The sequence below is a fragment of the Amphibalanus amphitrite genome, unplaced genomic scaffold (genome assembly GCF_019059575.1).
Source record: "Amphibalanus amphitrite isolate SeventyFive unplaced genomic scaffold, NRLGWU_Aamphi_draft 000240F_arrow, whole genome shotgun sequence".
Classification (NCBI taxonomy): domain Eukaryota; kingdom Metazoa; phylum Arthropoda; class Thecostraca; order Balanomorpha; family Balanidae; genus Amphibalanus; species Amphibalanus amphitrite.
The window spans coordinates 264,144-277,558 of record NW_024881735.1 but is presented as its reverse complement, the minus strand read 5'-3'; the positions used below and the strand labels follow the sequence as shown (position 1 = coordinate 277,558).

At 50.4% G+C, this 13,415-nt stretch overlaps 1 protein-coding gene across 1 annotated transcript in view; it reads left to right on the top strand.

Annotated features, from left to right (window-relative positions):
• Positions 1 to 13,415, top strand: part of LOC122386093 (transforming growth factor beta receptor type 3-like) — a 109,973-nt gene that overhangs the window by 45,920 nt on the left and 50,638 nt on the right. Inside the window, exons 4-6 of the mRNA XM_043374916.1 lie at positions 803 to 903; positions 2,277 to 2,328; positions 9,962 to 10,133. Coding sequence (XP_043230851.1) covers positions 803 to 903; positions 2,277 to 2,328; positions 9,962 to 10,133 — 325 coding nt within the window. The remainder of the gene's footprint in view (positions 1 to 802; positions 904 to 2,276; positions 2,329 to 9,961; positions 10,134 to 13,415) is intronic.

Sequence of the window (13,415 nt, the reverse complement as noted above, 5' to 3'; positions counted from 1 at the left end):
TGGCTGCAGAGCGACCTCTCGTCGATCCCTTCTGTCACGTGCTCAGGGTCGATTGCCGAGCGTCGTTGTCACATGCTCGGAGGTGTGCCACGCCCAGTCTCCGTTCCATCAGATCCGGCGCTATGTTCGGAATGGCCGCGCTGCAAGACGTCTAGCTCTCATGGCTCGGTGTCGGGTGACTGCGGGCCGGGCACCGGGAAGGTCGGGGCGCCGCGCCGGTCGGAGGTGCCAGCCGCTGGGAGGTGACCTCCCGTGCCGTCCGCGCAGCACGGCTTGTCAGCCGGTCTGCCGGGACCACTCATGATGCCTGAGCCGTGCTATTAGTGTCGAGGTAGATCTGAATGGTGAAGGGGCGCCTGGACGGCCAGTGTCAGGTGTCCTGTGCAGCGGGAGGTCCATGGGGTCGCACGGTACAGCTCTCCCAGTACGGCGCCGATCTGGCCGCGAAAGAGTGACCGTCACTGACCAGTGCCGACGTCATGTTGCACGGGCCAATCGTCATGATGCGTCAGAACTCAGAGCAGTATGCTGACAGGACAGATGCTCAATATTCATTATTCGCCTTTCGGTCACATGGTTCTTGTTGGATATGCTGCTAATGCGTGCTTGTTTTTATTCAAGTGCCAGATTATGTTGACAATGACATCGTGTTGAATTATTCCCTTCTTTGGTTTTTATTTTCATATACACGGTTAGTTGCGTCCTATACGCATATCGGACGGCGAATTAGTCCATTTGTGTACTGTTGAAGTCCCCATTGTAATTGCTATACGAGTCTAACTCTGATCGCATATGCCCACAGACCCTGGCCAAGGCGACGCTGAACGTGCGCGCGCCGCGGGACGGTCGGCCGTTCGGCAGGAAGGTGGTTCTGTTCCTGGTGGGCTCGTCCCCGGTCAGCTGGTGAGTAGTCGCCCCGTCCCCCACCTCTGATGTCCACGCATTGGCCGTGGGAGCTGGGCCGTCGAACCCCCGACACGTGTGCCGCTGCGGTCGGCGAAAACACACCGAGTGTGATTGATTTTCAATCGTTCCGTCTTCACTAAGACGTATTTTTACTCTGGGAACTGTAAACAGCTGTCTGTCGGCATGATTTAGCGGTCATCGCTCACATTTTTGATGGACTCGGCAGTTGGTAAGTCGGCTCACTGGTGGAGGATAGTACCGAACCGGCCGGACGGGTATACGGCGCCCGTTCCCACGGCTGGGGCAGACGCTGATAGTGACGGCGGCAGGCAGTCCCGGCCTTCGACACTCGACCGACAGCTAACCGGCAATAAATAATCAAATTACAGCACTGGCCTGTGTCTCGGCGGCGCCTACCTGCGCGCCGGCCCGGTGCAGCCACACGGGCATATGGCAGCCGGATGGTGCGGTGCACCGTCTATTTGCATATGTCATGTAATGGCCCCGGTGACGTGGGGATTTTACACAAAGTCGCGGAACATACCGCTTGTTGCAGCGTACGCCGGCGTCTTTCGAGTCACCATGGAATGCTGCTGCCGGAAACGGAGTGGCCGCTGCAGTTGTAACAGTAGCCCTGCGGTGCAGACGTAGTAAAACATGTAAAAGTGCAGAGCAAAGGAGTATCGGATGTCGACATGTAACGGACGCTTACAGGAATGAATATATTTAAAAGACCTATACCAATCTATGCCATAGCTAATAGCCATTGTACAATTAAATGGCTTCAGGTATAACGCCTTATCGGTAACGAACGAGGAAGTGTTGAAGAGGCCCCGATAGCACAAATTTTAATTAAGAAAATTGACTTGTGCGAGTCATCCATTTAGCGAGTTTCTAACGGCGGCGGCGCACCAAAGCTAAACGCTTCGGTCCAGTCGATTTTTGGATGCGTATTGTAGACACGCCAGGCCGTGCCATATAGCGGCCAGAGCCGGTCATAAGATTTTCCGGTAACCTTGCAACGTAAGGAATACTCAATACTTGTTTCACACCCTGTGCTGGCTCGTAGTCGTAAATGCATAACAGTCGCTGCAACCAATGAATATGATATCACTAGGGAACTTGCCTCTATTCCCTCTTTATATTTACTTGTTGAACGACAATATTATTTGATAACTTATGATATGTGGATAATGGATATGTGACTTTCACATATCTGAAGCTTTTCATAATTAACACTGTGCTGTACTGTGCTGTAACAATTGGACTGTTGTGAGTTGTTCTTTGCTTACGGCCAACGAGGTTCTTGCTCCGCACGTTTCCCCTGATACTGTTTCATGATTACAATACTTCTCTTGTCTTTTCTTCAGGACCGTGAGGACATACGGCGCATTCGAAAATGGCACGAACTTCCAGATATTTGTGAGTACCCTTTAATGCTTTCCGTCTATGAACTATAATCTCAAACCATTGAATTACATCGACACTTGATCTGCTTATAAATCTCTCGTCCCCCGCCATTCTTATTACGCCGAACGACGCTGTATTTTGTTGGTAGGTATGGCGTTAGAGCTGATGACGGCATTGACCCATTTATAGTGTGCGGAGAGGACCCTGGAACAGCTGCATGACTATCGATATCGTAACTGCAGCTGCTGTGCTCGACTGTATCGCTCCTGAGATTGTGTTGTAATTATTTGTGTGCAATCATTCTAAACTCCTTTGCTTATCTGTTATTATTTTTATTATTATTGGCTATAGGTTGTATTCGGTCGTTGAAACCTAGTACATTCAAAAATGATAAATATGTGCTCTAAATCTTAACTTCCTGTTCCTTCAACCTACAAGCATTCGTCCAAATTAGGGCCAAAGTGTTCTGACACGTTCGTTTTTGTATATCTACCTACTTCTTATTTCGTTGAAGTCATCATGGCTTACGTGAAAACCATGCGACCCTCGGCGATAAAAGCAAACGTACCGGTCGATATCTACGACACCTGCAATGCGCCTAAAAACAGTCCACGAATGGACTTGAAGCGTTAGCGGTCTCATCCAGTTCTGGCCTGCCCCTTCCACTGATAGGTATTTCGTTACCGGTCCGGCCCTGGTGGTGTCCGCTGGCCGGCATATTGCCGAGACATGTCCGGGTCTCGTCACCGATGAGTAGAGCGACACTACTGACTCGTTTTAGCGCCCGGTTCATTGAATTGTGAATGTCAGGCAGCATTTTCCTGTTTCCCACTTCGCCCGATTATATGTATTTGGTGCGGGATTTCGTGAAGTGGAAGGTGCATGCATAGCGTGTGCATTATGGAACCAGGGCCTCGTTTCATAAAACTCTGCCGTAACTTACACCTTTCCGTAATTCACACCCTTTCAAACTACGGAGCGCAAATGAAGCGGTTTCACAAAGCCACAACTGGAATTGTTTACACCTCCGTAACTAAGCACATTTGCGTAGTTGCCGTAATTTATCAAGCGTCCTACAAATTACAATTTCGTGTCAACACTTATTTTTTACGAGAAAGTATAAAACAATTATGTTGAATCTTAATCTTAAAAATTATTTATGAAAAAAATAAAATTGATATTGATGACAATCCTTTATTAAATCAATATATTGAAAACAGCAGAAAGCCAGCTAAGCAGAAGTGCATTACTACGAAAGTGGCGCGGCGCGGCGAATAAACAAAATTCCGATAGCTGCCACAAAAAGCGACTGGTACAGAAGATTTGCAGTTTCTTTTTCTCATTTTGGCTGTTCTTTCTTCCTCACCGGGCTCAACATTATAAAATATATTAAAATTAGCTTCAAATCTTCACATTAATTCAAATTCACGCAACATTTTTGTGCGTAGTTTACACCACTGATATCAAGAACTTGATAAAATATTTGGCGTTAATTACGTCGTTTTATGAAACCCAAATGGCATCAATTGGTCCGGATTCGAGTATTTGCCGTAAATGAAGCTCCGTAATTTCGATGGCGTGAATTACTCCGGTCTCCGGCTTTATGAAACCGAATTGGCATCAAATACGCCAAATCTGGCATAATTGACGGAACGCCGTAAGTAATTCCTTTTATGAAACGAGGCCCTGGTATCATGAATACTGATTTCAGACAGCGTTTGCAAAACTGCCCGACAATTCAGGCTTTTTGTCAAAAGAAAAACGATTCCAACGAATAGCGTTTTTAGCTATTGAGGACAAACCTTCCTTTATGAGTGGAGGAGTTTGTGTCTGCTTAAGTCTTTGTTTGTTTAACACCAATGGTCATGTTGACAGCGGCTTTTGAAGCCACGCTCCCCTGGTATAGCGGCCTCTATTGCTCCAGTTATCACCTACGGACGGCTATCGACCAAATTTATTGAGGCGGTGCCGCTGCCAGCAGATATATGGTTTTAGCCACGCGAACCTTGCTTCGTGATCGATAAATGACGAAAAATGGAGCGTCAATCTAATGGACGTTGCAGCCCAGCCTGTCATATCCGACATGCATGCAGTGTCCGACACAAAAGCATGCCCGACGACATAGAAGGCTTGGTACCTATATAGCAAATGCTAAGGCTTTGATGGGAAATATTCACCTTCTGTATCAAGGTGTCATTTCACACAGTGATTTAATCGGTAAAACTGTGTTTGCCATTTTAATGCATTAGTTTCGGTGCATTTTTCACGATGCTCGTGATGCCGGTTAATTGCGAGATGGCAAAGCCGGCAATCACGAAGCTATGAGGCACGTGTGAAACAGTTTGTAGCTCGTGACTACACTCTCACGTAGCCATATCGCATGCCCGTATAAATAAGAGTGTCACAAACCTTGCACAAACCTTCCACACCGCTACGAAAACAGAACGAGTGATGACACAAGGCGAGCATTATGTACCGCGGCAGTTCCTTCAGTTCTATCGATAGCTGAACATTCCCATAACCACTCGCGCTCCGCACAATGATTGCCGTCGTCTGCGCGGGTCACCGCGCTGGCTGCTCGCGGATCGGCGCCGCTCGCCGGTACCTGCAGGCGCGGATACAAGGGGGGGGGGGCATGGGGGCCATGGCCCCCCCTTGGCCGATTTTTTTCAAAAATAAAATAAAAAGTTAAAAAGTTAAAAAGCTGAAAAGGGGGCCTCCTGAAAATAAAGTGGCCGAAATCCGATGAGTTTTTTTTAACCTACCCACTTAGTTATTTCTTAGAAGACTAGCTGAGAAGACTTCTTTGTTAGAAGATTGGTAAAGCTTTTCATAACTTGGAGGTCTCTTATACTCACAGAGATGACCACTTTTACAGGGCCTCCTAACCTGCACAGAGGGCCTCCAAGCCTGCACAGATGTTGAGATGTTGCCTGAACAGCTAGATAAGCTCAATAGACGCAGTTTTTTTTTTGGGGGGGGGGGGCCAACAAGTGGGAAGATGGGGCCTCCAACAGGTGGGATTATGGGGGGGCCTCCTGGTTTCTAATGGCCCCTCCCTTGGAGATTTTCTGGATCCGCCCCTGGGTACCTGTGTACCTAATTCAGTCGGCTCGCGTACGGGCAGCGGCGGGCGGCGGCGCATTGATTTTTCTCGTGAGTCTGCAAACGTCACTACATGGTCGACGTCAATACAGCTCGTCCGGGAGAGGCGCGGGACGCGCAGCCCGCACGCCGGCGAGCCGAGCCGCTCGTGAAATGGGCGACTCGGTGCGGGCCGGGCCTCCGGTGGCGGAACTCATTCAGTCATTCAATCGATGGCTGAATGAATCAATGATTTGTGCATCGGTGACCGACATTTTTTCGTTTGAATAAGTGATGAATGGGGTGATTTGCATGAACGGTAGGGAGGCCATCGGCTGGCGTTTGACAGTTAATATTTGCAAAAGCGTATTGCTTTGGATCGCTAGCTATAAGCAATGCTACTTTATTTTATGTTTAGGTGCATCAATGCATAAAATGCGTTTTGTTAGAATTTACCCTCGATAACAATAAACAAAATGATTTAACATAAGATATGCATCACAAATTTTGCGTTTCCTTCTGATATATTTCGTACTCTGACATTTCGGCCAATAACAAACAAAACGGTCAAAATTATTTGTGTCAACAATATTTTTATTGCTTCCATTGATGTCCACGTAACATTTATCGCAAATTTATTTCGAGTAACAGTGTCGCTTGGTATGTTTTAACCAGTTCTCAGTCCCTTATAGGTAGGTACCTATATCGAAATCCGCGCGGCAGGAGCCGCTGTTGTCTTCTTGTTTTCTAACCCACAGTTATTGAGGACATAGGCGGCGGAACGGGGAGGGCACCGGGGCACCGTGCCCCCTTTGATTTTGCCATTTTAACGTAAGCCCTAGCCACTATGGGCGTTGCATGGAAAGAATGGGACCAAAAGTCGGCAGTGCCCCCCTTTAATTGAAGGTGTTCCACCGCTACTGATTGAGGAATCACTGTTTAATCCTATAAATCGTTGATACAGACTGCGTGTTGCAATCCGCATGCCATGAAATGGGTGTGCCTCATAATGTGGTGACCAAAGTGCCTATTTTGGGCCCTGTTCGGTTGATTATCCCGCGCCCTGCTGGGGGGGGGGGGTGTTTGAACACCCCCCTTGCGGTTTTTCGCGAATATCTCAAAAACGGCGGCGCTCCGCGCCGCCGTTTTTGGTACACCTTATCATACATTAATTCTACACATGTTGTGAAAATTTCAGACCAAGGTCATTCAAGGTCAGGTCACCAGGTCACTTGAAGTGACCTCACCTCATAAAAACTTTCAATGTCTGTCATAGCTACACCGAGTGACCGATCGCTTTGAAACTTTCAGCGATTGCTAAGGGCAATAGCATGTAGAAAATGTATATCTCAGAATTTTGATATCGATGACCTAAGGTCAGGTCAATTTTGCGACCTCGCCATTATAAGTCAATGGGAGAAAATTGAAATGCGCCTCTTTTGGATGCAAGACATTATAAACACTCCCAAACACCGAATTACAAGTGGTTTAGACACACGGAACATGAAAATGGTGTCCGTGACCCTTGTTTATGCCCTGAGGTCATCTTAGGTCACGAATGGTATCTAACAGTTTTTCGCAAATAACTTTTGATAGAGGCATGCTAGAGCGATGAAAACGCCTTAGATGTGTTCAGCTCGACGATACGGATCGACTGATATGCAACATGACCCTTTCCCGTCAGGTCATGACCTTGACCTGAGGTCAAAATTTCAAGTTGACCTTTCAAGGTCAAGTTATAGTTCATTCGATGCTTCTTGACGAGAGGAACACGTTGCCGGTAAAAGTAAGCTCGTACAAGGCTTGGGTCAAAAGTTATTGCAGAAAAACTGTTTTCGAAAAAATCGGCTATTTTTGCAGTTTTTGCCCCCTGCAGGCAAAACCGTTGACGTTAGGTCAAATCTGAGAGAATTACTCAGAAAGGGCGTTAATAGGGCTATCGAATGCGCTTTTCCGCGGCGCTGTAGCTCTATTGGTTCCCGAGTTATGCGTTGGCTTCTTGGAAATTTTCGACATTCGACCTGGAAATCGGCGAAATTTTGCCTTCAATGACCTCTGGTGACCTGACCTTTGACCTGACCAAAAAATTGACCGAAGTGATTTCGTCATTATTTTCGACGCTCTTTCGAACGCCGCCTTCCGCGTATCGCTACGTGGCCCAGGAACCGAGTTACAAGGGGGGGGGGGGTGTTCAAACACCCCCCCCCCCCCAGCAGGGCGTGGAAATCCAGGACCCCCAGCCGGGCGCGGGTTAAGTTACCGCCTGTTTTTTTTTATAAATAAAATAACACTCATTCGGCTAGCTAGCGTGCTGGAACCATCTGGAAGACGGAAAACCATAAGTGGAATGCAGGTGCATTCTTTCTAGTAATTGCTGCCAGCTGTTTGTCCTTTACATACACACATAAAGTGTGACAATCACTCACGAATTAGAAGGCAGGGCGCCTCACTCATACATACGCCCCGCACTTACGTCCTTCTCTCTGGAAGTCTGGTAAATATGGATGACGTTCCCGGTAGCGCGGACCCCCGGTAAATAGCTGGGGCGCAGTTGGCGTCGCTGGCAGTGTTCGGTATGCTAGGGTCGTGTCAGATACGGATCCCGGGGTCGCCCACTGTGATCTGTATTCACAGGGGCACTAGTCGAGCGAGAAACGACACATCCGGCAGGCGACGCTCATACAACCGAGTCCCCAATATTACGCTCGGTGGCAGCTATTGTAAGCCAACTCGGTGACATTTATAAATCTCCAGCCTTCAAATACGCGAATGATTGATCTATTTCCCCATACATTGAGCCTGATATGGGCAGATTTTTCTCCAGTGACCTCACTGGGGGCTGGACGGCGTCACGTCCGCTGTATAAAGACGCCCCTGATGTGATGCATGTGACCGACGGCAGGTATTTCCTATCGCGCAACACGCCGTGTTCGGCGCTCGATGACTTGGTAATGCAGCGCGCGCGGCGGCTATCGTGGCGCATCAGTGGCGCGTCGCGCGCCTCCCTCGGCGGCCGAGGTGACACCGCCGCGGCGCGAGCCTCCCTCGAGGTGACACGGCCGCGGCGTCCGCTCGTGACACGGGGCCGGGGTAGGGGGAGGGGGCACGACGCGGAGCTGGCGCCGAGGCCGCTCTCCTCTCAGCTATGTAGCTGCGGCTGAGTGCTGCATACCGATCCGCGGGGACACGGAACTTGGCCGCTCTCATCCGATGTCACGGGCAAGATCAGAGGCCACGGGCGGGATCTGATGTCACGCCCGGCGAGGGTGATACGAGGCTATGTCGAAGGATCTCGCGTATTGTTGCGGTAGGGGATCATAGACTCATTGCTGGCCTCGGATGGAGACGGAGTAATTATATACATGCGCAGTTGATGCGCAGAGGTGACCCAATGAAAAATGTTTATTTCTGGATTCATGCTGTTCAAATGGAGTTTTCAAACCTTTGAAAAGATCACGGAATTTGCGCTCATTTGTTGCATGGTAGCTGGCTTTAAAGTTTCCTAAATAATTGTCTTATATGTTTCTAAGGACCTGTCTCTATCTTATTTTGAGATAGCACTTTGATGTGCTCAGCAAATTAAATTGTCATAATTTTTGTGTGCCATTATTATGAAGAAAATCTTTGCGTCTGATCTTGAAAGTATTCAAGTTTTAGAAGAGATGAAAATGTAATGCCGTTTCATTGTGTTTTGAAACCGCTGCTTTGAAATATTTACGAACATCTGTCAGCGTTTTAATGGGATTACGCTGGCGTTTGTCTTTGAAGGTGCAGTTGCTGAGTGGGCTGAGCTAGCTCTCACTGCCCGGAGAGCGGCGTTGGTTGGTAACGGTGCCGCGCCATCTGGGACGGCAGCCGTGTGATCCGTTCACCCGCTCCATTCTCGGCCGTGTCATCCTCCGACACACGTCTGTGTCATCCTCCGACACACGCCTGTGTCATCCTCCGACACACGCCTGTGTCATCCCACGACACACGGCTGTGTCATCCTCCGACACACGATGACACGCCGCTCTGACACGCCAGATGGCGCCGGCCGCCGTCGGTGTCAGCCCTGACACGCCGTGTGTCAGTGTCACTCGCGGCTACCCAAGGCCGCCGATGGCATTGTCACGGTATGTCGTGGGAGCTCGATGAGCCGGAATGGGCACCGGTAATACCTGCTAAGCTGGCAGCTTAGTATGGCCGAAACTGGCACTGCATGGACACTTGGACAGGGCGCTCGCCTGAGGTCTACGGACTTACCGAACCGGGGTGTCCACCCACCATGGTGGCAGAGCAGTTCGAAGGACAATCAGCGGCAACGCATGCAGCAGTCTGGCTGCGGCAGGCCCGGAGACTAGTAATGCCAGTTCGAACATCAGGTAACTGGTGAAGTCCACGCACATAATTTTCATGTCACGTTCTGTACACATTTGCACATTCATAGCAAGAAGAAATCCCAAATCCTATCTCTCCTGTATTCCTTAGTTGACTGCCATTCAGGTTCCCTCGATCACCGATAAATTGTCGCCGAGGTTTGAATCCCGTGACTGCACGTTACGACACTGATGTTCCGCAGGTGAGCGCCGGCTCTCAGGTGGACGCTGCGGAGCTGGGTGCGGTGCCGGTCACCCCCGAGCCGGAGCGGGACCGCTCGGAGCTGCTGCAGCACATCGTGGACCAGTTCGGCTGCGTCACCTCCTTCACGGACGTCACCGTGGCCGACCTGGTGGACCTCACGCTCGGCACCGGTGAGTACAGACGGAGAGGGGATTGGGGTGCACGCGGGGTCTGCTGAGGAGGGAGATAGACGGACAATGCCAGTGGGACAGAACGACGGATAAGCTCTGTCATACATTGTGAAGATAGATTGATGTGGGATGAAGGGAAGAAGAGAAATAAAACAAAACTAAAAATAAGGAAAAGAAGAGAGCGCGGAATTAGGAGCGCGGAATATTTAGCTGTCCAATGCCCCAGTCGGTGCTGGAATATGGTAGGCATACTCGGAAAGAGGTTCTTGTACCTGATTCAACTTGACCCATTTTCTTGAAATGTAGGCACGAAGAAGTATACATAGAAGTATTGATGTCCCATTGAAGGATGAAAACTTACATGAGACACTTTTGTCACAGAGTGCCAACGGTTGTTCGAGGCCCTCGCTTCGCCGATAGTTGGCAGACATTGCTTACCTCCTTTCCACATGTGTGAGTAGATGCAGCCAATTCGTAATTTTGATGCAATACGACTGGATAAGCCACCAAACAAATAAATGGCGGATCTTCAGTTTTCCCGTTTCACGCTCAGTCGTGGCGTACCGACACATTGTTAATGCCTGCTTCTTGCAAATACTAATTGTCATTTCCGTCTTAAGGAAAATTATACTCATTTTTGTCTCATTTATCAATGCTGGCGATTACTCATTACCGGTTTTTCGAGTACCATTTCATTATCCCTAATGTATTCTCATGGACCAATGCAGGCAGCACTGAGGCATATTGCATATTCCGCTACTATCACGACCTCAAAATGCCATTATCAAAGGAACCTGCAGCGCGTTGCGCGGTCCAACTGCAGGCAGTAGATCGGCTGCTAACCAAATCTGAACTTGGTCAGAAGGTGTTGACCTAACCTTCAGAACTGGATTTGGCAGACTCAGTCGAACTTATCGATAGCTGGTATATCGTTACGTTATGTCGTGTCGTTAATTTTCGCTGCAGCATTAGTGGTCTCTGCGAATGCTGGTCTGACGTTTGTCACGGTAGATCGGTGGATAGCGACATAATTAATAATCAGCTGCTGGCGGTTACGGCATAGTTAGATCCAGTAATAGGAACGGCTCAACTAAAGAAGTATACAAGTCTGCCGAGAATTATATCTGAGATTTCAAAGATTCTCCGAATCCATTCGGATTCGTCATAAGCCTTCGGCTGTTCTAACCGTAAACTTTTCCTTGAAGACGATCAATCGGTGAGCGCTTAACTAAATCCCTGTTATTGTACGCCAGTATTATGGAAATGAACAGGATAAGGGATATGCCGCACAGCCAGGTGGTGAGCTAACCGAACGACTAAGCATACCAGGAACTATGCATCGCAGTGCTTGTCATTAATGTATTTTCATCTGGCAATCTGGTGCTTTGCTACAACAAACCTGGGAATTCCACTCGAATTCGCTATACACTCGGCGCTGATCTCCCGAGAGCTGACACTCAATCCTTGTTGCTAGTTCCGTCTTGAAGGCCGGTTAGACGACACGTTACTGGTGTGTGACGGCTGTGTATGTGGGATATCAGGCTACAAAGCACTCTGCCGGAATCTCCGTAAGTCGCGCTCGACGGCCTGTCCCGCCGGACCTAATCGGGAATAATTCGGCTGATCCCGTCCTCAGGATGCCCCTAAAGCCGGTGATGTCACCTGGGTGATAGCAGTTGTTTTTATGTGCCGCAGCTAAGGAGCTGGGACAGCACGCAACGGAGAAACCAGCAACTCAGGCGACCTTTTAGCCCGCTGAATGCGAGCCCGTTGAGGCCGCTATTATGAACAGGCACTGCTGGCAATACGACGGCTGAAGGAAAACTAATTACTGTGCGTCTTTGAGATGTTGTTTGACCGAACTGAACGGTAGTCTTGAGCAGCTCGTGAGCAGCTGCTTGTTAAGTCCTGACCTTTCCACCAGCGCAGCGCGGCTACATCTCAATCTTCCAGCGGCGCGGAGGAACTTTCGCCGATCTTTTGGGATTTCACCAACTTCCCTCCACTTTACTCGAGTGTCGCCCATTAGGTGAGCGGAGTCCGCGAATGAACCGACGTCAGCGGCGGCTTATAGTGTCGCCGGCCGACCGTCGGCAATGAGCAATCAACTCGCACACAGCTGCACCGGCGAGTGGCTGACGTCACCGTGACGTCATCAACGTTCGGCCGACAACACAGTGCGTCATTCGGCGTAACGGGAGATATTCGGTGTCAGGTTTGTCAAACTGGTGATTTTCGGTGTCTGGCTGATATTCGGTGTCGGGTTTGTGTTGCCCAACTCCACAAGTTACGGAGTTCCTGGCTTTTTCTTCCAGCGGCAGGTGCGGTTAATGACAATTCAGTCGTGCGTCACAACTCTTCCACTGCTCCCCTCCCATCAGCCCCCCGGTCCGCTGAACCTGGGGCTCTGACGACTTCATCACGACCAGGTCAAAGGGCGTAGGGAGGATCGCCTCCACGCCCCGCGGTGGAAGTCGAACCTTCACCCAGCGCCGTGCTACGGGTCAATAAAACGCACAGCTCAGATCGAGGCTCCTTTTAGAAGGCCTTTTATCCGTGCGTGACTGCGAACGCGCGTCTGAGATGATGTGATGGAGGCGATTTATCAGGCTCCCGTGTCGGCAGGACGCCGCCGGTGTGTTTGGAGGACGGGCGACCAGGGAGTGTCAATGCTCGCTCAGTCAGGAGCTACAACATCTTCTGTATCGGTGCCACCCCAATAACCTCATGGAAAGCAGACCCGAACGTTAGGTGCAACAGTCTCGTTGTCGATGAACTAACACGATTAACTATGAGGGACAAGAAGGCATTCCTGTTGTGATCGGACAAGGACATAAGCCTAGCCGACCCCCGCTCCGAGTCATGCGCAGAGCACTCTGCAGTCTCCACTGCCGACCGCGGCGGGACGAGGTGGCTACGTCACACAGCGAGACTCGAGTCACGCCCCCAGCCCGGCCTCGGGCGCCGCGAGCCCGGCCACGCAGCGTCCGGTTCCAAGAACGGTGACCGTCAACTCCGGGGTGACCGGCGCCAGTCCAGTCACGTGCACGTCCTGGACGAGCACCTGAGCTGAGCGGGTGGCGGTGCGCGTCCGCGGCTGCCGGCGGCGCGCGGCGCCTCTGAAGTTGGGTAAACACTGCTGCGGTGGCCGCCGGCTCCGCAGCGGCGAGGTGCCGGGCCACCGGTCGGTCGCCGGCCCGCCACGGCCGCCGATCGATCGGCCGTGTGTGCCGCTCGGCCGCCGGCCTCCTGGCCTTGAAGTGGGCCGCCGGCCGGGCGGTG